The 24,292-nt window shown below is 38.0% G+C and overlaps 2 protein-coding genes across 4 annotated transcripts in view; both read left to right on the top strand.

The window, feature by feature from the left end:
• sf1 (splicing factor 1) overlaps nucleotides 1–4,272 on the top strand; it is a 10,599-nt gene extending 6,327 nt beyond the window's left edge. For all 3 annotated transcript variants that reach the window (XM_016490831.1, XM_016490830.1, XM_016490829.1), the window contains 9 exons: nucleotides 696–848; nucleotides 952–1,041; nucleotides 1,143–1,326; nucleotides 1,477–1,592; nucleotides 1,685–1,792; nucleotides 1,917–2,103; nucleotides 2,605–2,818; nucleotides 3,064–3,228; nucleotides 3,313–4,272. In XM_016490831.1, the coding sequence (XP_016346317.1) occupies nucleotides 696–848; nucleotides 952–1,041; nucleotides 1,143–1,326; nucleotides 1,477–1,592; nucleotides 1,685–1,792; nucleotides 1,917–2,103; nucleotides 2,605–2,818; nucleotides 3,064–3,228; nucleotides 3,313–3,635 (1,540 nt within the window). In that variant the 3' untranslated portion in view covers nucleotides 3,636–4,272. The remainder of the gene's footprint in view (nucleotides 1–695; nucleotides 849–951; nucleotides 1,042–1,142; nucleotides 1,327–1,476; nucleotides 1,593–1,684; nucleotides 1,793–1,916; nucleotides 2,104–2,604; nucleotides 2,819–3,063; nucleotides 3,229–3,312) is intronic.
• A 3,101-nt stretch (nucleotides 4,273–7,373) lies between these two features.
• On the top strand, nucleotides 7,374–23,288 carry LOC107691963 (glycogen phosphorylase, muscle form-like). The gene is made up of 21 exons (XM_016490828.1): nucleotides 7,374–7,739; nucleotides 9,336–9,437; nucleotides 10,342–10,420; nucleotides 10,507–10,610; nucleotides 10,703–10,834; nucleotides 12,681–12,792; nucleotides 13,325–13,407; nucleotides 13,500–13,519; nucleotides 14,146–14,269; nucleotides 14,436–14,528; nucleotides 15,824–15,970; nucleotides 16,264–16,427; nucleotides 17,145–17,259; nucleotides 18,832–18,933; nucleotides 19,028–19,175; nucleotides 19,439–19,497; nucleotides 19,580–19,721; nucleotides 19,825–20,032; nucleotides 20,263–20,397; nucleotides 20,543–20,609; nucleotides 22,138–23,288. The coding sequence occupies exons 1-21, from the start codon at nucleotides 7,497–7,499 to the stop codon at nucleotides 22,285–22,287; spliced, it is 2,529 nt and encodes an 842-aa protein (XP_016346314.1). The 5' UTR covers nucleotides 7,374–7,496; the 3' UTR covers nucleotides 22,288–23,288.
• Nucleotides 23,289–24,292: the final 1,004 nt, after the last annotated feature.

The raw sequence follows: 24,292 nt of genomic DNA, 5'->3' as shown, positions 1-24,292 counted from the left end.
TTCTCCTCTTCGGGTTGCCTCTCATGAACTTGTCACGCTTGTGTGGCTGTCTTGTTTGAGAGCTGTTGAAGGTTAATATTTAATCCAAATTTATTTCTCTAACCCAAATTCCCCCTCTCGTAACTTTTTTCAAGCACAGAGCCTCATTGTGCAGGTTAACAGGTTTTCAGCACCGTCCAAGGGGAAGGTAACAGTTGGAGTGCTCTCTGAGAACGTGTGAAGGTTTAGATCAGAATTCAAGAACAGATGCTTTTCAAGTGTGTTGGTTGCCCCGTTTGTCTCAGATATTGGTCCTGTTTTTCCATCTCCCACATAATATTGAGACTATAAAGACCCATTTTATTAACGTTTGAAAATTCAGTGGACTCTTTGGCGCCAAGTTTTGAAGTTATTTTTAGAAGCTGCCGATGTTCTTATTCTGAGCTTCAAGCTTTTTGATCTAGAGTGTTTTCTGCTTTTTTTCAATGATTCAGTATAATACGTTTTCGTAGTGAGCCCCCCCTTTCTCGTCTTTCCCATTAGAACGTGAGCACTCTGGGGCACCCCATGCACTTTTTAAATGACCACAGAACAAGTCAAAACAATGCCAGTCAAGAGTAGGCAAGCAATTGAATGTTAAACTGTTGAGGGTGTAAGTACTGCTTTAAAATTTTGACTTTGTGCTGCATCTTTCTGTTGTTCATTCTTTTTCACAGATCTCCATCTCCTGAGCCCATCTACAACAGTGAGGGGAAGAGGCTTAATACACGTGAATATCGGACACGTAAGAAACTGGAGGAAGAGAGGCATTCTCTCATTACAGAGATGGTGGGACTGAACCCTGAATTCAAACCCCCTGCTGACTACAAGTATGTCTTCTACAAATGAACTCTCTTTGCTTTTTACCTTCTCTCTGGTTGTGGCATCAGATATTTACTTGTAAAATGTTTATTTGTTTTTCTTCTTTCTCAGACCACCAGCCACTCGGGTCAGTGACAAGGTAATGATTCCTCAGGATGAGTATCCAGAGATCAACTTTGTTGGGCTTTTGATTGGGCCACGGTGAGTTGCAAGATTGAGCTCTCAATTTATTATTATCTTTTGGCCAATTTGAGTCTCTGCGTCAAAGTAACTTCTCTTTGGTCTATTGTTTTTTTCCCTAGTGGAAACACTCTGAAAAACATTGAGAAGGAGTGCTGTGCTAAGATCATGATTCGTGGTAAAGGCTCAGTAAAGGAGGGAAAGGTGGGCCGTAAGGATGGACAGATGCTTCCAGGAGAAGATGAACCTCTTCATGCACTGGTCACTGCTAACACCATGGAGAATGTCAAGAAAGCTGTAGAGCAGGTGAGTCCATTTCAGACATTCTTGTACTTGGAAGTCAAAATAGGTTTTCAGAATTAATACTTGCATCAGAAATCCATTTAATGAAAATGAATATCTGTCAGACTCAAGAAACATTATATTGCCTCTTAAGTGCTTTCTTTTTGTTCACAGATTCGTAATATCCTCAAGCAGGGCATTGAGACCCCTGAAGACCAGAACGACCTGAGAAAGATGCAGCTAAGGGAGCTGGCACGACTCAATGGCACTCTGAGAGAAGATGATAACAGGTGAGAGACTAGATGCAGATTTGTTGAGCAGCAGGCTAGTAAATGTTAAAGATGTTTGATACTTATCAATGTGTACATTTTTTCCCCCTCAGAATCTTACGCCCATGGCAGAGCACCGAGCCTCGCAGCATCACAAACACAACTGTCTGTACAAAGTGTGGTGGAGCAGGTCACATCTCATCGGACTGCAAGTTTACCAGGTAACCCCAGCCACCAGTGATCAGCAGTGACATTTTTTTCCCCTACCAAGTAGTTTACCACCTTCTGGTTATTGTCAAATAAAGTTTAGCACAGTAAGTTTAATGGTATTTCTCTGCTCCTCAGTTCCTTTGCACAACGACCTGGTGAACCACCCCAGTCTGCTCAGGATAAGGCCCGTATGGATAAAGAGTACTTGTCTCTCATGGCAGAGCTAGGAGAGGCTCCAATCCCTGCCTCCAGTGGGGGCCACAGCAATCCTCCCCCTAGTGGACCTCGTCCTGCAGGACACAACAATAACCAGCCACCACCAGTAAGCCCAAAGACATCCATTTTTCCTTATTGGAGGCCAGTTTCTTCATAATGTGCACACATGCACTACCGGTCAGATATTTTGAGTTGGGAAAAATTTTTTTTTTTTTTTAATGTTTTTGAAAAATGTCTCATGCTCACCAAGGCTATGTTTATTTGATTAAAAATGCAGTTAAAACTGCAATATTGTGCAGTGTCATTACAATTTAACTCAATTTAACTTTTTTTATATAATTTATTCACATGATAGCAAAGCTGAATTTTCAGCAGCCAGTCTTTAGTGTCACATTTTTTTTGCATGATGCGATGAAATGCGATGATGATGAAAACCGTGATGCGTTTTTCAGGATTGTTTGCATGGAATGTTCAAAGGAGCAGATTTTATTTGAAGTGTACACGTCTTAACTGTTAATTGATTAATGCATCCTTACTTGAATAAAAGCTTTCCTAGCGTTTGAAAAAGAGAAACCCAAGATCTCAACCTCTCTCAAACACCTTTCAGAATCGTCCTCCTTGGATGAATTCAGGCCCTACTGATAACAGGAATTTCCATGGCATGCACCAGGGTCCTGGTGGCCCTCACAACTTCCCTCCACCAATGCCAAGCATGGGTGGCCCTCCTATGCCGCCAAACCCCAATGGAATGCCTCCACCCTGGATGCAGCCGCCACCTCCTCCAATGAGCCAAGGCCCAGCACCACCCGGACACCCCATGGGTGAGTACAACCGGTGATGTTCAGGATTTCAGTTCTATAATTTCTTCTTAATGGAGCAAATAACATCTCTGGAAGGATAGAGGTACATAACTTGATATTTTCTTCCATTTATATTGGGAACATTTCCCATAAAAATCCAGACTTGCATTTTTATTTTGGAATATTAAAATATGCAATGCTGTCATACTTGGATACTCAGTGTTCCAGAAAGCTAAAACTGTTTCCTTCCCTTGTCTGGTGATCAGGTTTATTGCCGCCACCCATGGGTATGATGCCCCCGCCTCCACCTCCCCCCAACAACCAACCACCACCTCCACCCTCAGGACCTCTGCCACCATGGCAACAGCAGGCCCCTCCCCCACCACCCACCAGCAGCATGGCAACCAGCGCTCCACTGCCTTGGCAACAGAGTAAGTGTATTACAGTAGTACACAGTTGATGCCATTTAAAGGGTTTCCTTTGCCTCAGACTGACTTGTTTTTTTGTTTTTCCAGATACAACCACCACATCCACCCCTGCCACTGGAAATCTGCCACCCTGGCAACAGCCTCAGCAGACGGCCACCTCAGCCACTCAGCCCCCTCTGCCCATGGGCACCCCCTCTATGGTGCCGCCTCCACCTGGGGTCCAACCCCCACTTCCTCCTGGTGCACCACCTCCTCCACCGCCCCCTCCACCTGGCTCAGCAGGCATGATGTACGCACCTCCTCCCCCACCCCCACCCATGGACCCTAACTTTGTGACCATGATGGGGATTCCCGGAATGCCACCTTATGGGATGCCCCCTGCGCCTCCACCGCCTCCGCCCCAGAGTTAAAGGCTCCGTTTAGTCTCTATGGCCCTGTGACCATGCAGTAATGCCTAAAATATACATCACAGAACTGTACCTAGTTCTGTTCATTTAACAGCTTGATGTGATTAGTTGCTAAAGGTTTATTTTTCTTTTGATTGGCCTCGGTTCAGATTTGTTTCCCATGCTTGGACACAGAAATCGAGCTAGTGAGAGAGACTGAGATCGTGGTTAATTTGTAAATTTGCTTCAATTGTAATGATTTTTAACTGTAGTATTTGATCTGTTGGTTGAATATTTGTTCAAAATGTTGATGTGGAGGGAATGTGTGTTTTTTTTTTTTTTTTGAACCCTCTCCAGTGAGTAAAGGTGACTTCTGCTTAAGATTCAGTTAGCAACATTCCAACAGGTGTATAAACAACCATTTACACTCTTAACTAGCTGTGCATTTGTTGCTGCATAGTACAAAAAGACATTTATGTCTTCAAGATGTTGTAGATGATTGGCTTACACTATTAGGTGGTCAGTATAATTTGTGCTCACCTTGTATCCCATCCATCCCAAAATTGTTTTTATTTAAAAGAACTTTTCATTAATTGCCTTCCACCAAATGTATTTCAATATTTTTGTAATGAAGCATTCAACTAAATAAAAGTTGGCATGGTGTTGAATTGTCATCTCTCACATTTGTTATACCAGCATCAAGTCTTAACTCAGATTCACTGGTTGATGGTGAGGGTTTTTCCCTTCCAAAAGATGCTGTTAAACCTTTCAAATGGAAGCAATTTTGTTTTTGATTCAAAGATTAAGTTATGTATGCAGTTTTCACTATTCTCTTCTGGATTTAGAGCCTGTTTCCCTGGTCACCACAGCAAGAATGTTTGCGGTCTTCTTCCCCATCTTTCTTTTTCCCAGGTAGTTGCCTTGGTTTTTACTAGTTGTATATGTGGTGTTTTCTTTGTGCTTAACACCTAGTGTTTAAAAACACAAGTTTGTTGTCATGCTGCAAAAAAAGAATGGGTGCTTTAACTTAATATGAAGTGGCTGTTGCTCCGATTTACTTTGACAAAATTGATATTCCTGTTCTGCACAGAGTATATAAGATAAAAGTACAGTCTGAGAATGTGTATTGCAGCTGAACAAGCTAATATGAGGCCACAATAACAAGAACCTCAAGTTACATGGTAGCTCAGGGCTGTCCAAACTCGGTCCTGGAGGGCCGGTGTCCTGCAGAGTTTAGCTCCAACCCTAATTAAACACACGTGAACCAGCTAATCAGCTAACTTGTTGAGGCAAGTTGGAGCTAAACTCTGCAGGACACCGGCCCTCCAGGACCGAGTTTGGACAGCCCTGTGGTAGCTCATAGAAGGTTCTTCTGGGAACATTGTAAGCTAGTAATTTGGTTTTTGATGGACATTGACGTCAAATTGGACATTGACATCAAATAAAAAAAGTTTATTGCTGTTCAAATTTATTCAAAATGCTCAAATTCTGCGTTGTAATGCATATACAGGTGCATCTCCAAAAATTAGAATATCGTGGAAAAAGTTCTTTTTTGTAACTTATTTCAAAAAGTGAAACTTTAATATATTCTAGATTCATTACATGTAAAGTAAAAAATTTCAAAATTGTTTTTTGTTTTAATTTTGATGATTAAAGCTTACAGCTCATGAAAATTAAAAATCCAGTGTCTCAATTAAATGACCATTGAATTTCATTAAATGACCATCCCTACAGTATAAATTCCTGGTTATTTCTTGTTCTTTGAAACCACAATAATGGGGAAGACTGCTGACTTGGCAATGGTCCAGAAGACAATCATTGGCTATGTTTACATGCACAATTTTTGGTTCAATCGGACTGAATTCATTCCGATTGATGAATCTGAATGTAGTGTTTACATGAACGCTAGAGAAAGTGATTGGTTTGATGTGCGTTTATATGTCACAAGCTTCAAATCGGAATTGATTTTTTTTGACATGCGCACACTGCACAGAGTTTCTCACTGTTTGCACATAACCACTCTCCTACACGGTTTATGTTTTTAACAGCAGAATTAATATTTATTAATTTATGGATAAATATACATATAAACTGCTGTGCCGTGCTGCTCATATTTATCACATAGTAAAAATTTCCCAAAACGGGTTGCCTGTGGATGAGAATCCAAAACAAGGACTGGTGGGAGGTTGTCCTGCTCCACTTCATAGTTGCCGAGTGAAAGGAGAGTTTTATAATGACAGGACATGCATTTATAATACAACACTTTATTCAAAAGGAAGAACCGCTCGTTCCACGCGTCATACGTCACTGAAAGGGGTGGCTGTTCACAGAGTGCTGTATCAAAGCATATTAAATGCAAAGTTGACTGGAAGGAAGAAATTGAGTAGGAAATGGTGCACAAGCAACAGGAATGACTGCAAGCTTGAGAATACTGTCAAGCAAAGCTGATTCAAACACTTGGGAGAGCTTCACAAGGAGTGGACTGAAGCTGGAGTCAGTGCATCAAGAGTCACCACGCTCAGACATCTTCAGGAAAAGGACTACCAAGCCACTTCTGAAACAGAAACAATGTCAGAAGCATCTTATCTGGGCTAAGGAGAAAAAACTGGACTGTTGCTCAGTGGTCCAAAGTCCTGTTTTCAGATAAACGTACATTTTGCATTTCATTTGGAAATCAAGGTCTGGAGTCTGGAGGAAGACTGGAGAGGCACAGAATCCAAGCTGCTTGAAGTCCAGTGTGAAGTTTCCGAAGTCAGTGATGATTTGGGGTGCCGTGACGTCTGCTGGTGTTGGTCCATTGTGTTTTATCAAGTCCAAAGTCAATGCAGCCGTCTACCAGGAGATTTTGGAGCACTTTATGCTTCCATCTGCTGACAAGCTTTATGGAGATGCTGATTTCCTTTTCCAGCAGTACTTAGCACCTGCCCACAGTGCCAAAACCACTTGGTTTGCTGACCATGATATTACTGTGCTTGATTGGCCAGCCAACATGCCTGACCTGAACCCCATGGAATCTATGGGATATTTTCAAAAGAAAGATGAGAAACAGTCGATCCAACAATACAGACGAGCTGAAGGCTCAATAGTGCCTCAGCAGTGCCACAGGCAGATCGCTTCAAGCCACACCTCACTGATGCTGTCATTTGTGCTAAAGGAGCCCCAACCAAGTATTGAGTGCATAAATGAACTCTTTAAAGAATTTGAACTTTTCTGTTTTGCAAATCCTTTTTTTTTATTATTGATCTTAGGAAATATTCTAATATTTTGAGTTACTGGATTTTTAATTTTCATGAGCTGTATAAGCCCTAACCATCAAAATTAAAACAAACAAAAAAAACGTTTGAAATGTTTTACTTTACATGTAATGAATCTAGAATATATGAAAGTTTCCCTTTTTGAATAAGTTACAAAAAAATAACTTTTTCACGATATTCGATTTTTTTTTTAGTGCAACTGTGCTAGAGCCTTTAAATGGGTTTTTAACGTTTTGTGAGTGCGCCACGTGATACTGGTACCCTCAAATTTATCACATTTTTCTTGCTACTGTAATCTCAGTTAACAGTGCGCGAATTATTCAGTGACCTTCAGAGTGATCAACATTCTGTATAATTTTTTATGCATTCTTTTGTGTAAGCAGTCGCGCAATTGGCTTATGTGACCCCAACTGATCAATTTAACCAATACTAACCAGTGTTTAATGAATTATGACCCGCCCAGCCTGTACATATATAGTAGCCATGTATATATAGAGGGAGTGTGAGCGCCAATGAGCACGCTTGACCCTGAAGCATCTGCTGGAGATCACAGTGACGCGCACACGCAGGAGGCATCACGTACACTGTGTCCCTGGTGCGCCAAACCTCCTATTATATAACAATCTACAAGATGTCCAAGCCACTGACGGACCAAGAGAAGAGGAAGCAAATTTCCGTGCGAGGTCTCGCCGGGGTTGAAAACGTCGCAGAACTCAAGACCAATTTTAATCGCCATCTGCACTTCACTTTGGTTAAGGACCGTAATGTTGCAACGAAGCGCGACTACTACTTCGCCCTGGCGCACACCGTTCGCGACCATTTGGTGGGAAGATGGATCCGGACGCAGCAGCATTATTACGAGAAAGACCCTAAAGTAAGAAACTCAAATGCCGCAGTTTCACCCTTCAGTCCGGGGTCGCACGTACACCACCGACAGACGGGAGGAGGCTCAAATCACACAACTGGCGACATAATGTTGCGCAGTAGAGGCTAGAGCCGCAACTCTGCAAAATACAAAAAAACACAACATTTTTATCTTTCTTGCAAGTGTAATACTGTTGTATTTATATTGCATCAGGAAATGCCGCTTAATGCATTAATGGTTCGGCAGATGGCAATGCCTTTTTTCAACAATTGCATAAGCTTTCATGACTGATGTCAGTAGCGACTGCATTCAATGTCCTGCAGATCAAATCACACGAATGTATGGAAAGAGTGTGCCCTTGACAACTGTATCAACAGGTCAAATTGTTAATTTTATCATTGTTGACGGTGCGAGTTCGATACAAATATTAATAGGCCTATATGCTCTTGGTATATGTTAAAACAAGTAGACCCAATAGCTTTCTCTTATGTCCAACTGGAAACATCAATCAAAGTACTGCACTGAACCGTTGAATTTACAAAACACACACACACACAACAAAAACAACAACAGCGAAAACATGTTTTCTACATAATTTCAGCATTTGATGCGGTTTTTATTTTTATAAACGTTACACGTTTAGATTTAAGTTTAAAAATCTTCAATTGATTGAATATGTTGCTGTCATCATAATGTCATCATAATTTCTGCATGTTTGTTGTGATTGGGTTTCTTGTGTTTATTTGCATACAGAATTGTGATTGGTTCAGTCCTAAAACCGGAAAGAGAAGGTCTGCAGTTGTCACAAGGAAGCTAGTTTACATCCTTGACATATTACATCATAATTATAGGCCCCATTATCAACTTAAATTTTAAATAATGTTAACTGCAGATATTATTTTTTCCATATAAATCCAAAAATACTATTTAAAAAACTATTTTAAAAAGGAAAGGCAAAAATAATCCTAAAACTTGAGTTTACCTACTTTGTAAGTACTTGTAATTCCTACAGGAAATGTACAATTCTGTTTTCTATTTTTTTTTCATTCTAAAATAAAGAGCTAAAACACGTGCAGTCTTAAAAATAATTGAAGGGTAGGATATTGTTTCTGTGTATTTGGAATTTGTCTGGCATCCTGGCAGGCTGTTCAACCTTAAATGCTGACAGCTAATGCTGCTATTCTTACATGAGCAATGTGTCAGAGACACAGCACAAACATTCTTCTGTCCTAAACTTTGTTATCATTTATAGACAAGAGACTAAATATTACAAACTAGTTTTGTGCACTAGCAAATCCTCCATGATAGTTGTCATTGTGCAGCCTTCAATGATTGAATGTTTTACAGTGGCGGTCAGTGAGGTCTCAGACGTCCATTACAGATTAGGCTTGTGTTGTGCACTTGTCACAATAATGCTTGTCATTAGATAGGCTAGTCTGCTCAGCAGCAGGGGCTTTTATGGCTCTTACTTCACTGTTGCTCGAAATGGCTCTCAGCTGTTGCCGTTAAATATTTAAAAACATTTTTTTTAAATAAAAAAAATGCTCTTTTTAAAATTGTATTCTTTATTTTTTTCACATTTCTCCTTGTTTGTCTCACCTTTAGCGTGTGTACTATCTCTCTCTGGAATTCTACATTGGACGGACTCTTCAAAACACCATGGTAAACTTAGCTTTGGAGAATGCCTGTGACGAGGCCATCTATCAGGTGAGGACATATTTACAAATATTTCAAGCAAACCACAAACCCATTCAAAAAACCCATTGCATTTAGGATGATGGAACCGCAAGTGTTAAAATTCTAACTTGTTTTTGAGTTATGGCCTATAGGAATATGTCAGCCTTGCAGTACTCTGCAAGGAAGTAAATGTGAATGAATTGAAGTGTGAAATTTCTGCACCCCTAGTGGCGCAAAAAACAATTGCAATCTGGTGAATGGTCCTACTGCAGGGGTGTCTAAACCTGTTCCGGTTCCTGCCAACGTCCTAGAGTTTAGCTCTAACCAGCTCCAACACACTTGCCTGGAAGTTTCCAGTGAGTCTGAAGATCTGGATTAACTGGTTCAGGTGTGTTTAATTATGGTTGGAGCTAAACTCTGCAGGATGCAGGTTTGGACACCCCTGTCCTACTGTGTTCTACATAACAACATTGGCTCAGCCAGTGGTGTGTGTGTTTGGTGTGGGACTATTCATTTGTTCAAATAGAGGAGATCTATAATACATGGGGGACATTATCAGTTAGTAGTCCATTCATCTCAGTGCTTTAACCTTTAAAAATAAAATTTTGTATAAAGAAAGAGGTCATTTTCAGTCATCATCATAACCAGTGATAGCATAATAATAAATAAGGAGCTATAAATAAAGAGCTTATGGTTGAGATCTAGAGCTTTATGCATTGTAATACTTGCTAATCTTAGATCAGTTGCCCCTGGTTCTTTAATTCTAACTAAGAAATGAAAGACAAATCATTCTAGATATGCACTGCTATGCTGAGAATGCCTACAAATATGTGTTTGATGAAAGATGAAACCAGGCAACAAAGCATGTTTTGTGTTCTCAGAGGTTACATACCTTCTTTGGTCCCTCTTGCTCTCATATTCTGTTTCTTCTCAGCTGGGTCTGGATATGGAGGAGCTGCAGGACATGGAGGAGGATGCTGGCCTGGGCAACGGAGGCCTTGGTCGACTGGCAGGTGAACTTAGTCTCTTTAAATGTGCTGATTGTGAGATTAATAGAGGGCTTGTTGTAATAGAGAGCTTAATTTCTCTTTTTCTGCAGCTTGCTTCCTGGACTCCATGGCAACCTTGGGCCTGGCAGCGTATGGATATGGAATCCGCTATGAGTTTGGAATCTTTAATCAGAAAATCGTGAATGGCTGGCAGGTAAAGCACACTTGCAACAATATCTCAGTGAAATGTATTTCACCTCTCTTGTTGCATTTGGGTCTTAGTAAATGATTGACATCATCTGACAGGCGGAGGAAGCGGATGATTGGCTGCGTTATGGCAATCCTTGGGAAAAAGCCCGGCCTGAATACATGCGCCCTGTGCATTTCTATGGTCGAGTGGAACACCACCCTGATGGAGTGAAATGGGTGGACACACAGGTGAGAGCAAAGCAACCATGTATCTACGTTTAATTGGAATGGAAATGCCATTATTCACATTGTGGAATACAAACTCATATTTGGGGCAGGGCTCTGAACCGGTTCAAGGAACGAAAACGAAAACCGGAAACAAACAAAATTTTGACAGGAACAGAACCAGAAACAATCAAATTTTATAGTTCCGAAAAGAATCGAAAATTTGAAATTGCCATTAACTGGTTAATAACGTTATTTTATCGTTCCATTTAATATTTGAAATTTGCTGTCAACCAATCACGAATTCCAGTAGTACGGCCTATGCAAATGTAACGCTGACGCCAACAAGTGAAATGCCCGCTCAGCTGTGAACTCATCATGGGTAAGTCGCAATGGCAATGCATCGGTGTTAGAGTTTATCCGAGGATAGTGTGAGAAGGATTCAACAGATCACACGCAACTGCAGCGCTTCTGTGAACGGAGAAAACAATAAAACTATAGGCTTACATAAAAAGGAATATAGGCATATACACAAAATATATTTCACTTAAATCATTGACAGATTAACAAAACGAAAGAAAAAATGTGCTGAGGTACGGTTCATTGTGACGCGTTCCAAAGTTCTTGGAAAGGAAAACGAGACAGCAGAAAGTAGTTTTCTTTATTTTGCAAAAGCTTTAGTTTTATTTATTTTGCAAAAGCTTGACAATTTTGAATAATGTCTTGCTTCTATCTGTATAACCAACCAGCGTTGGTATGACCATTGCGCTGGTACCTCACGTGCACACACAACATATTTTTGCGACATTGCAGCCTGTTCATTATCAAAATAAAATACAGTTAAAGAAACAAATAAAAAGTTACACTGCTCCGTTGTACAAAATCTGTTGCGTTCAGCGTGACCACCGCCTCACTGTGCTGTTATAGCTGATGTAAAGGATGATGTCGATGAATGTACAAAGCCTAGCCTATAATAAATAATATTTTAGCATCCAGATACGTCGCGAATATGGAAACATTTGGATTCGTGCTGAATGAGAGAGGTAGGCATCAGTTTCACCTTAAATGAATTTGTTTTTGGATTGACGTTTTTATAGCCTAAACGCATAGCCTTAACTTTAGAGGATTTGTTGTGGAGAGAAACTAATAACTGTGTTTATAATGTTTGTAAACATTTTGCTTTAGCTACCGCATTTTAGCCTACATTATTTCTGAATGTAATAGGGCTAATAAAATGCGACGTGAGCCTATAAGCTACTTATGTTTTTTTTTAACTCTCAAAATCTTATACAAGTAGCGTTTTTTTAACAATGCAGCAAACATTTTTAAATATCTTAAAAATACTTTAATGTCTTTTGATAGTTTTTTTCCCCTTTTGTTTAGTAGCCTACATTTGGCCAACATCTAGAAAAGATGATGCTGTATTGGCTGTGAATGTTGAATGTTTCCAGAAAAATACTGTTTTCAACATTGATAATAAATCAGCATATTAGAATGATTTCTGAAGGATCATGTGACACTGAAGACAGGAGTAATGTCTGCTGAAAATTCAGAGTTGCATCACTGGAATAAATTACATTAAAAAACCTGTTATTTTAAATTGTAGTAATATTTACCAATATTTTAATAATAATAGTTTTTACTGTGTTTTTGACCAAATAAATGAAGCAATTGATTTTTGTTGAGTGTAAGAGACTTCTTTCAAAAATATAAAAAAAATCTTACTGACCCCAATGTTTTGAACGGTAGTGTACATCAGGAAGGTCAGCCTAAAGCAGAACAACCAATATGCAAAGCAAGACCCAGATTGTGACATTTTTACATATGTGTCTGTACATCTTCCCATTAAATCTACCTGTTGCCTCACCAGGTCGTCCTTGCCCTTCCCTATGACACACCTGTCCCAGGATACAGAAACAACATTGTTAACACTATGAGGCTCTGGTCTGCCAAAGCTCCATGTGAATTCCACCTCAAAGACTGTGAGTTCTCTTCAATCAATCAATGAATGTTTCTAAGACATTTTAACCAGCCCTATAAGCCTTATTATTCATCATAAGCTTTCATTATAAGCCTTATCATTCATTTATCATTATGTAAATATCTAGTATTACATATAAATGCGACCCTGGACCACAAAACCAGTACAAAACCAGTACCATACAATACATTGTATGGGTCAAAATGATTGATTTAAAACTTAATTTTTCATTAGTAATATGCATTGCTAAGAACTTCATTTGGACAACTTTAAAGGCGATTTTCTCAGTATTTTGATTGTTTTGCACCCTCAGATTCCAGATTTTCAAATAGTTGTATCTCGGCCAAATATGGTCCTATCCTAACAAACCAATTCAATAAAAAAAAATTGACCCTTATGACTGGTTTTGTGGTCCAGGTTCACAAATGTAAATGTAATTTATATATAAAAAAGAAACCTTATTGACCCCAAACTGTTGAATGGAAGTGTGAACTGTATCTTTGAGCCTTGGATCTTTCTCTCTCCCTAAACAGTTAATGTTGGTGGTTACATCCAGGCCGTTCTGGACAAGAATCTCGCTGAGAACATCTCCCGTGTGCTTTACCCTAATGACAATGTGAGTGCAACTCAAGTGATTCATATTAAGAAACAAAACTCATGACTCTTGGAGCCTAAATGTAGACAGATCCTCCTGTTTGTATATGCCAGTTCTTTGAGGGGAAAGAAACTGTTAAAGAGGTCCTTCCTTTTTCTGTTTTGTTCAGGTTGCTATACAACTGAATGACACTCATCCTGCAATGGCCATCCCTGAACTGATGAGAATACTGATGGATGATGAGAAACTGTCCTGGGACACGGTGAGCTGAAAAATTCTCGTTTATCATGCTCAAAAAAAGATATGCAGTCAAACTATAGGACTATTAAATTGATTATTAGGGGTAATATAAGGACATAAAATTTAAATTGGCTGATTTCTAGAATGGAGCCTTTTTACTGAATGTGATGACATCTTAACAGTTGTGAACATTGTTAATCAATTTTTTTCTGCATTTAATATTTTCAATTTTTACATTTAATGTACATTTATAACACTATACTGTACCTTTTATTGTTTTACCTTGACGGTACATTTCAGAGAACTAGTTAATTGGCGACAAAATTGATATTTGGTCTTTTTACTACCATAATCAACCTCTCGATACTTTTTACTCTTGTGGGAACGCAAAAAATATACTTCTTGTAGTTTCCTTTCACCACTATAGAAGTTTACTCAGCTATGACTTTCTCTTCTGTGAACCCCAGAAATGTGAAAAGGGTCCATTAAATTTTGCCCATGTGGACCAACACCATAAGGGCGTGTTCACACTTGGTATTTTGTGGTGGCTGCGACTCTCCAGGACATCATCCGCAGGTTCAAAGCCTCCAAGTTTGGCTCAACTGAGGTGGTGCGCATGGATCTGACCACACTGCCAGATAAGGTAAGATAGTCCGGGAGCTCTTTGTTTCATGTTACACAGTGTAGAGAACATTCAACACAGTTTGTGTCATATCTGGTGTGATTTATTCATATGAATAATACTGAATAATAAAACCTAATGCATTAAAAACTGTTAAAGAGGTCCTTCCTTTTTCTGTTTTGTTCAGGTTGCTATACAACTGAATGACACTCATCCTGCAATGGCCATCCCTGAACTGATGAGAATACTGATGGATGATGAGAAACTGTCCTGGGACACGGTGAGCTGAAAAATTCTCGTTTATCATGCTCAAAAAAAGATATGCAGTCAAACTATAGGACTATTAAATTGATTATTAGGGGTAATATAAGGACATAAAATTTAAATTGGCTGATTTCTAGAATGGAGCCTTTTTACTGAATGTGATGACATCTTAACAGTTGTGAACATTGTTAATCAATTTTTTTCTGCATTTAATATTTTCAATTTTTACATTTAATGTACATTTATAACACTATACTGTACCTTTTATTGTTTTACCTTGACGGTACATTTCAGAGAACTAGTTAATTGGCGACAAAATTGATATTTGGTCTTTTTACTACCATAATCAACCTCTCGATACTTTTTACTCTTGTGGGAACGCAAAAAATATACTTCTTGTAGTTTCCTTTCACCACTATAGAAGTTTACTCAGCTATGACTTTCTCTTCTGTGAACCCCAGAAATGTGAAAAGGGTCCATTAAATTTTGCCCATGTGGACCAACACCATAAGGGCGTGTTCACACTTGGTGTCTTTTTTGACAAGAAAAAGTTGACAAGAGCGCTTTTTTAGTAAAATAAAAAGCTGGCAGCGTTTTGGTTACAAATAGCAGCCGAGGGCGTCTTTTGTTGCTATAACAACAGCTACAAAAGTAGCCTAGCACTATATGCTGAAGAAATGTCGAGAAAGAGTAAAAAGTTGGCTCTTGTGTTGCCTTTTGAAGTTATCGGGGAGGAGAATGTCGGTTCACAATGATGTTTGTGGGTGCGCAACATTATACGGGGAAGGAAACAGTATGGTGCTTACAACAATTTAGTCCAGGAGCTCCGGTTGAATGATGCACGGTTTGTGGCATATTTTAGACTAAGTTAGATACAGTTTTGTGCTCATATAATACAACTCCTTGTGCTCCGAAACTAGTACGACTTAATCTACCGGCTATCTTTCCCATTTTTCATGTTGTTTTTGTTGTTATGGAAATATGGAAAAGACACTCGCTTGTCATTGGTCAGCTGTCAAAAAGACGCTTGACGTAGGGCGTTTTTTTTTTTTTCAGAAAAGTTGAATTCTTTTCAACTTGAAAAGACGCTCTGAGCTGCAGAAAAAGACGCCGGCGGTGGCGTTTTAAAAAGCGCTCAGGACTTTTTTGAAAACACGGTTTACTCCATAGGATTATAATGTAAAACAGATGCTGACAGCTTCAAAAAAGATGCCAAGTGTGAACATAGCCTAATGTTGTACTCCTCTTCTAATTTCTGTTTTTCCATCGCTCTGCCACTACTTGACTTTCTGTCATACTCTTTCTTCTCAGGCTTGGGACATCACTGTGTGTACTTGCGCATATACTAACCACACTGTCTTACCAGAAGCTCTGGAACGCTGGCCTGTCGACCTGTTCCAAAACCTCCTGCCCCGTCACCTAGAGATCATCTACGAGATTAACCGACGTCACCTGGAGGTCTGGGAACAGATGTTCTCTTCATGGCACATTGCATTTGAAATTTACTTGTAGATAAAAAATAAATTTGATGTTTTTTGAAGGGGTTGGGAGATCAGTAACTGCATTAGGACTGTAGGACTGTGTCCGCTCCAAATAAGGAGTAAACTGCGCAGTGAGGTTATATAAACAACCTCTTCTGCTCAACATGACTCAGCATCCAGTAAATTGCAGATGAAGAAAAGTAACTTCCCATGTACTTTCTTGCCCGTTACGCTCTGTTTTGACCTTACATCTTCTGTCTGGTTTCTTAGCGGATCTCTGCGCTCTACCCTGGTGATCATGATCGTTTGAGACGCATGTCTCTTGTTGAGGAGGACGGACAGAAGAAGATCAACATGGCCCATCTCTGCATCGTTGGCTCTCACGCAGTCAATGGCGTGGCACAAATCCACTCAGACATTATTAAGGACACTGTGTATGTCTTTTAATGCGTTTATATTACAGCTCAGTGGCCCCAAAAAAGTATTTGGACACCTAAATCACATTTAAAAATATATTCTACTCTTTAAAAGTTTGGGTTCAGGAAGATTTTTAATGCCTCCAAAATAAGTTTCTCAAGTCTCTCACCTAGGCTGCATTTATATGATGAAAAATTCAGTAAAAACAAATGCTGTAAAATATTATTACAATTTAATGTTTTCTATTTTAATTTATTTTAAAATTGAATTTATTCCTGTGATGACAAAGTAAATTTTTCGCCAGCCATTACTCATAATCATTCTAATATGCTGATTTGGTGCTCAAGAAACATTTCTTATTATTATCATTGTTGAAAACGGTTGTGCTGCTTAATATTTTTGTGGACAGCCTGAAAATAGAAATACTTTGTAAAGTTAAAAATGTCTTTTCTGTCACCTTTGATCTGTTTAATAAATCCTTGCCTAACAAAAGTATCATTAAAAAAAAAAAGCCCAAACATTTGAATATGAGCATTTATTTTGAGGAAAGACAACATAAGCATATTTGTCCACAGCAATGACATTCATATATTTGCATCTTAAATGTCCAAATACTTTTAAAGGCCACTGTTTATATCAACATAATATGTCTGTCATTACAATAATTTAATGTAGTGTTTAGCCCTGGTTAAAAAAAGCTCTATCTAATTTGGTTGGGTTGATTCTGTGTTCAGTTTTAAGGACTTCTATGATGTGGACCCACAGAAGTTTCAGAACAAGACCAATGGTATCACTCCTCGTCGCTGGCTTGTCATGTGTAACCCAGGACTGGCTGAGGTTATCGCTGAGGTAAAGAACATTGCTGATAAAAAAGTTAGCAGTACATGTATGAAAAGGTAGGGGGCACTACTGAGAAAACATACACAAAGTATAATAACCATAGTAGGGATGGGCGATACCTCTAATTTTATTTTCAATCCGATACCGATATTTTCAAGCCCAGTATCGATACCGATACCGATACCGCTAAACTAAACTGATCTTTTAAATTATTAAAAGAATATAATCAGTAATTATACTTACTTAATATTAGATTTTAAAGCCATGTTTTTTAACATTTCATAGGCCTTTTTTGTTTACACTGTCAGAAATAAAATATACTATAATTGTATTTTAGCCCTTTACTGGGGCAGTAACCTCAAAGGTGCAACTATACCCCTAAAAGTGAGCATATTAGTACCATACAAGTATGCATGCTTTAAGGGTAGATACATTACAAAGGTGAACTTTTGAGGATACCTCATGAGAAATAAACATGGTGTTACACAAGTACTAAAATGTATTATTATTATTATTATTACCATGGTAAATTTGTGGTTACTGCCGTTTTAGTACAAATACTGTGGTAAACTGTGGTTACTGTAATAAAACCATGGTTAATTTTTGTAAAAGGCTGCCAGGCTGTTGTACCCCTAAAGGTGAAACTTTAGCATATTTTTTTCTGACAGATTTATTAACAGCAATTACAGAACATTTTTACAACTTTTAACAACCAGTTTAAATAAATTTACTTGCACAAACTAGCCAATTTAAAATAAATATTACATGTACACAAGTTTGGGGTCAGTAAGATTTTGTATTTTTTTTTAAAGTTTCATGCTCACCAAGGCTGCACTTATTTGAAAAAAAACAGTAAAAGCAGCAATATTGTGAAATATAACAATTAAAATAACTGTTTTCTATTTTAATATATTTTAAAATGTAATTTAAAATGCATCTGTGATCAAAGCTGAATTTTCAGCATCATTACTCCAGTCTTCAGTGTCACATGATCCTTCAGAAATCATTCTAATATCATTTGCTGCTCAAGAAACATTTATTATTATTGCTGCTTCATATTTGTGTGGAAACCGTGATGCATTTTTCAGAATTAATTTTATATATAGTAACAATGTTATGTAGGCTAATGTAATAATGTGGCAATGGTTTCTATAGATCTACTTAAGCTTCTGATGCTTTTGGGAAACACAGCCCTATTTGACCAAGCACTGTGAGCCATGCGTCAGCAGCGAACGCTGTCTGTGATTGATTGGTTCTGTCTTTCAGCATTTGCGTGTGTTCCGATGAGCAGGAGAAATGGTTCTATCCAACACAATTATTCGCTAATATACTTAGAAGCTTTTTTATGCACCGAATTTCTTGATAAATTAATAAAATTAATGGTTAAAAAATGCACTTTAGAATCGATATTTTTATGTGAGGATCGATCTTTTCAATACAACATCAGTATCGAAAGTATCGATACTTAAGGATCGATCCGCCCATCCCTAAACCGTAGTTGATTTTAGTCCAAGCCAGTCAAAAGCTTTGTGTGAGAAACACTGTGAAATTTAAGTCATAATGTCTTGTGTTAAACATTAGAGAATTGGAGAGGACTACATCCGTGACCTGAGCCAGATGAAGAACCTCTTAAAGTTTGTGGATGATGATGCTTTCATTCGAGACATTGCCAAAGTCAAACAGGTGAGACAAAAAATATCCCACAGTCAAAGTGAGTTGTGCATATTCTACATAAACATGATTGCCACCACATGATATATTGCTTTGTCTTTTTCAGGAGAGTAAGATGAAATTTGCGATGCATCTAGAAGAACAATACAAGGTGAAGATTAACCCACACTCCATGTTTGATGTTCAAGTGAAGAGGATCCATGAATACAAAAGACAGCTGTTGAACTGTCTGCACATCATCACCCTCTACAACCGTAAGTCAATAATAATTCAGGTTTCTCTTGAAACAGCTAAATATTTTTCCAGCTTTACAAGCTTCCCATTCAATGGTGAAACCAAGTCATGCATATCTAGTATGCTACTGGAAAGTTTGGAACATTTATTTCATAACTTTTCATATACTACTTTTATTTCAGTAGGCAGTATACAGTGTGTACTGTGCAGTATGCACTAAACAGCAAGCTATTATTCCTTTCCAAAGATAGTCTACTTTACCTTTACTATTTTGTGTGATCAGGCATCAAGAAGGAGCCCAACAAGGCCTGGACTCCTAGGACCATTATGATTGGAGGAAAGGTTAGACTGATCACTTCACTGACCAATCTGTTCTATTCTACTCAAGTTTGAATGCTAATTGGCTAAATCATGCATCTTCAAGGCCGCTCCTGGGTATCACACAGCTAAGATGATCATCAAACTTATCACAGCAATTGGAGAAGTGGTAAATAATGATAGTGTGGTGGGAGTTCGTCTGAAAGTCATCTTCCTTGAGAACTACAGGGTTACACTGGCTGAGAAAGGTAGAATGCAAACTTACTGACAGATTTTATCATTGGATCAGCTTCCTGTCTTATTAATTAATTCACATAACTCGCTCTGCTTGCTTCTTTTTCTCTTTTTCAGTCATCCCTGCAGCTGACCTGTCCGAGCAGATCTCCACAGCAGGAACAGAAGCTTCTGGAACAGGCAACATGAAGTTCATGCTGAATGGAGCTCTGACCATCGGCACCATGGATGGGGCTAACGTGGAGATGGCAGAAGAGGCGGGAGAAGAGAACCTCTTTATCTTCGGCATGAGAGTGAAGGATGTGGAAGCTCTGGATAAGAAAGGGTGACAGCAAGCTTCAATGAACGATTTGCTGAATAGCATTTTAGTTGTTTGTTTTAGCGCATTCATTTATTCATGTTTATGAAAGCTTTATCTATTTAAATTTATTAAAAAAAAAAAAAAAAAAAAAAGCTTTATCTATTTAAACAGAGTAATAAAATTCAAATGTTCTCAGTTTTATTGCACTGAAGGAAACGTTGCAAATGACTTAGTTGAAGTTGGTTTATTTCCAGATATGATGCCATGGAGTATTATAACCGCATTCCAGAACTAAAGCAAGTCATGGATCAGATCTCTGGAGGATTCTTCAGCCCTGGAGAACCTGATCAGTTTAAAGACATTGTTAAGATGCTGATGCACCATGACAGGTAAGAAAAGCAAAAACAAACAAACAAAAAAATCCAAAAAAGTGCTATGTCTTTTTTGGATATCTCTGTCCATTTCTCACATAGCCACAGATTAACAGTGATCATATAAATTGTTAGTTATTTTGGTTGTCTGGTGTGATTGCAGGTTCAAGGTGTTTGCTGACTATGAAGACTACATTAAATGTCAGGAGAAAGTCAGCGCCCTGTATAAGGTATGTATTACAAAAAACATGAAATGTTTCAGCGTATTTCAGGAAGAGTTTCTAGCCAAAAGCCTTTAGTTTAATCACAGCCTGGCTAAACTTTTATTTGCTACAAACTTAATAGGAAGGACATTTTCATTCTAGAGCGCATTTTATTAGACAAAAATACATCTGTACAAAAGTTTGGGGTCCGTAATATGTGTTGTTTTTGAACGAAATCTATTAAAAACATTCTGAAAAAATTTCTCACAAATTCAACAAAAATATTAAAGGGGTCATATGATGCGATTTCAAGTTTTCCTTTCTCTTTGGAGTGTTACAAGCTGATTGTGCATAGATAAGATCCCTGAAGTTGCAAAGACTAAAGTCTCAAAACCAAAGAGATATTCTTTATCAAAGTTAAGACTCTGCCACGCCCCCCTAAAACGGCTCGTTCTAACACGCCCCCACATATCTATCTCACTATGTGGCAATATTAGCATAATGCTGCCCAAATGTGCACGCAAAGAAAGAAGTTCTGTTACACCAAATACACAAAATAATGATCTTTAAAAAAGCATCATATGACCCCTTTAAGAAGCACTGTTTTAATAGTTGATAATAATACATGTCCCAAATCAGCATATTAGAATGGTTTCTGAAGGATCATGTGACGCTGAAGACTGGAGGCTGTTGAAAATTCAGCTTTGCCATCACACGGACAAATTACGTTGTAAAATATATTCGAACAGAAAACAGTTATTTAAAGGAACACTCCACTATTTTTGAAAATAGGCTTATTTTTTAAATAGGAAAAATATCGAAACTCTTTGGTCATTTTTGAGCAAGATGCTAACGGTCTAATCAGATTCAATGATCTATTCTAAGCTACAGCTAAAAGTGCTACCGCCAGACCCGGAGATCGGCTGAATGGATTCGAAAACGGTAAAACTCAACTGTTTAATTCTAGGGGAGTTGGAAAATAAGCCTATTTTCAAAAATAGTGGAGTGTTCCTTTAAAATGGTAATAACGTAGTAACATTACCGGTTTTAGTGTATTTTTGATTAAATAAAGGTGAGCATAGCATACTTTCTTCAGAAACATAAAAAAATGTACAAACCCCAAACTTTTGATCGGTAGTGTATGCGAACAAAATGAGTTATTAATATTTTTGGTCCATTTTGCCTGAAGGAGACTGTTAATTTTAATGTTTATATGTGACATCATTTTGAAAGCTGAATTAATAAGCTTTCCGTTGATGTATAGTTTGTTAGGATAGGATTTGGCTGAGATACAACTATTTGAAAATCTGGAATCTGAGGGTGCAAAAAAATCTAAATATTGAGAAAATTGCCTCTAAAGTTGTCCAAAAAACAAGTTTTGGATCTTTCAATTCAAGATGACTGTTCCATCAGTGACAGAACACAAGTTTATTTAAAAACATGTCCTATAATTCCCTTCTAATTTAATGTAATGCTTTAAAGAGCTTTAACACACAACAGAAAACCAGTGCAGGGACTGACTCGAAACGTGTTCCTTTTCCTCGTTCTCAAACAGAATACTAAAGAATGGACCAAGATGGTCATCCACAACATTGCTGGTTGTGGCAAATTCTCCAGCGACCGCACCATCGCCCAGTACGCTCGTGAGATCTGGGACATGGAGCCTAGTCTGGAGAAGATCGCAGCCCCAGACGACCCCCGCTAAGTCGTTCCACAGCATCAAAATCTTCCATCTGTTGTAGCTGTTCTCACATTCAGTTTATCTACCATTGTGACGATGTATAAAGGTGATTTTAACATTGACATGTCATAGAAGATGTTTCTCCATCCAGAATACCTCACAACCCTGCTCCAGCGACGAGCTGTCAGCGCATCTAGCTTTGTGGCATGTTAATAATATACAGTATGTGTTGGTGTAAGAATGTTAGTTTTTTTCTGTGAAATATTATGAAAAGATATTAAATATTTGCCTATCCATGCCAGCAGAACAGCACAGCCTCATCCTGGAGAACCGAACATACACTGTGAGGGCAAAGTATAGCAAAAACCTTTATTTTGCCACATATCACAGCATGATCATGACTGTTAAAGGAAACAATTTCAGAAACCACCAATTTTTCTTTTTTTGTGTGTTGTGGCAAAATGTTTGAATTTTGAATCACTTATACTCTATTTTAGTTTTGACAAGCAGTTATTATGTGAACAGTTTGGGCTTTAATGAGTTAAAATGTGGCACAATATAAAATACCTGCCTGTCACATGTTCTGACTTCTTAAAACGACCTGCCTTAACCATACAAGTGTTGTTTGTGCATGTTTAGGTCTAAATCTCTGCCTGTCTTTCATTGGCCTCTTGATGCTCATGACTTGTTCTTTCACCCGCAGAGCTCCTCACTTTAGCACATTAAGGCATGATCTGTCACTTTTGTCCTCATGAAGTGTTGTATTCTTTCCACATATACTGTTGTAACTCTGGACTGGTTTTCACACCACATAAAATAAGACCTGCAGGAATGATGGGGCCCTGCAGAAAACTTTGCTTGAATCCAGTGAGGTAGCAAAACTAATATAGCACTGAAGTGTGATTCTCTATACCGACCAGGCTGCGTTCAAGACCCTGACATGTATTTACTCTGATATATTGTGATAGACTTATATATTTAGAATAGGAAATGAATGTATGGTGCAGTGCTTTTGGAATTGCAAATATGCAATTAAACTAGGCATAAATTGGTGGTTTAGTGATAATGGATGGTGGTTTATTTATGTCACCCCTATATGGACTTGCAACCTAACCTGCAACTTATTTAGTTAAGCAGCTCCAGCCGCCACCGTCCCCTCCAGTGATCTTGTCGAGTGTTTTGTTCTCTCTGAATGTTCTGCCCGTATTGTGGGTAACAACACACACCAAACAGTCCTACTGATGCCCTTGAAGAGTGACAAAATGAAATAAAGATATTAAGAGTGATGCTGTTTCTGCTTTTTGCAAGTATTATGTTGATCTTACATGTGACAATACTATCTTTCAAAAGTTTTGATTTAAAAAAGAAATGTTTTTGAAAGAAGATTCTTCATTCCTCCTTTAGAAATCATTCTAATAATATGCTGCTTTGGTGCTCAATAAACATTTATTATTATCAAAATAGAAAACATGATTTTGTTTAGAATTCTTTATTGAATGGAATGTTCAGAACAGATTTTAACAATGTTAAAATCTTTACTCCTACTTTTTTTTAATTTTATTTATTGCATCCTTGCTGAATAAAATAATTAAAATAATTATATATACTCATATATATTTGAAATATGCTAAATGTAATGGATATATGTACTGTAACCAGTTAGCCTTTTAATCACATTTTTTCAAATTTATACAGTTATGAAATTATTTATTTTTTATACCAAGATTTCCCCCGTAGTCAACAACTGAAAGCTTAACATGCAAGTTACTGTGTAACCAGTTAGCATTGTAATCACATTTGATCTTTTCTACATTAGTTCTGAAATGATTTTAATACTAAGATTTTCCACATAGTCTTTCAATTAATATGAGATCAACAACTAAACGTTTAATTAGTATACAATAATTAGAAAAAATGCTTAAAATTGTTTATCTGAAGGACTTTGTTGTCACACTACTACACAATATAAGTGCTGCTGGAGAAAAATGAAATTAATTTCAGTAACTCCCCAAGACGTTGGGTGGCGCTA

Source organism: Sinocyclocheilus anshuiensis, unplaced genomic scaffold (assembly GCF_001515605.1).
Source record: "Sinocyclocheilus anshuiensis isolate Anshui unplaced genomic scaffold, SAMN03320099.WGS_v1.1 scaffold426, whole genome shotgun sequence".
In the NCBI taxonomy this organism is placed as follows: Eukaryota; Metazoa; Chordata; class Actinopteri; order Cypriniformes; family Cyprinidae; genus Sinocyclocheilus; species Sinocyclocheilus anshuiensis.
Note: the sequence above shows the minus strand (reverse complement) of the source record. Positions and strands in the feature narration are given on the sequence as shown.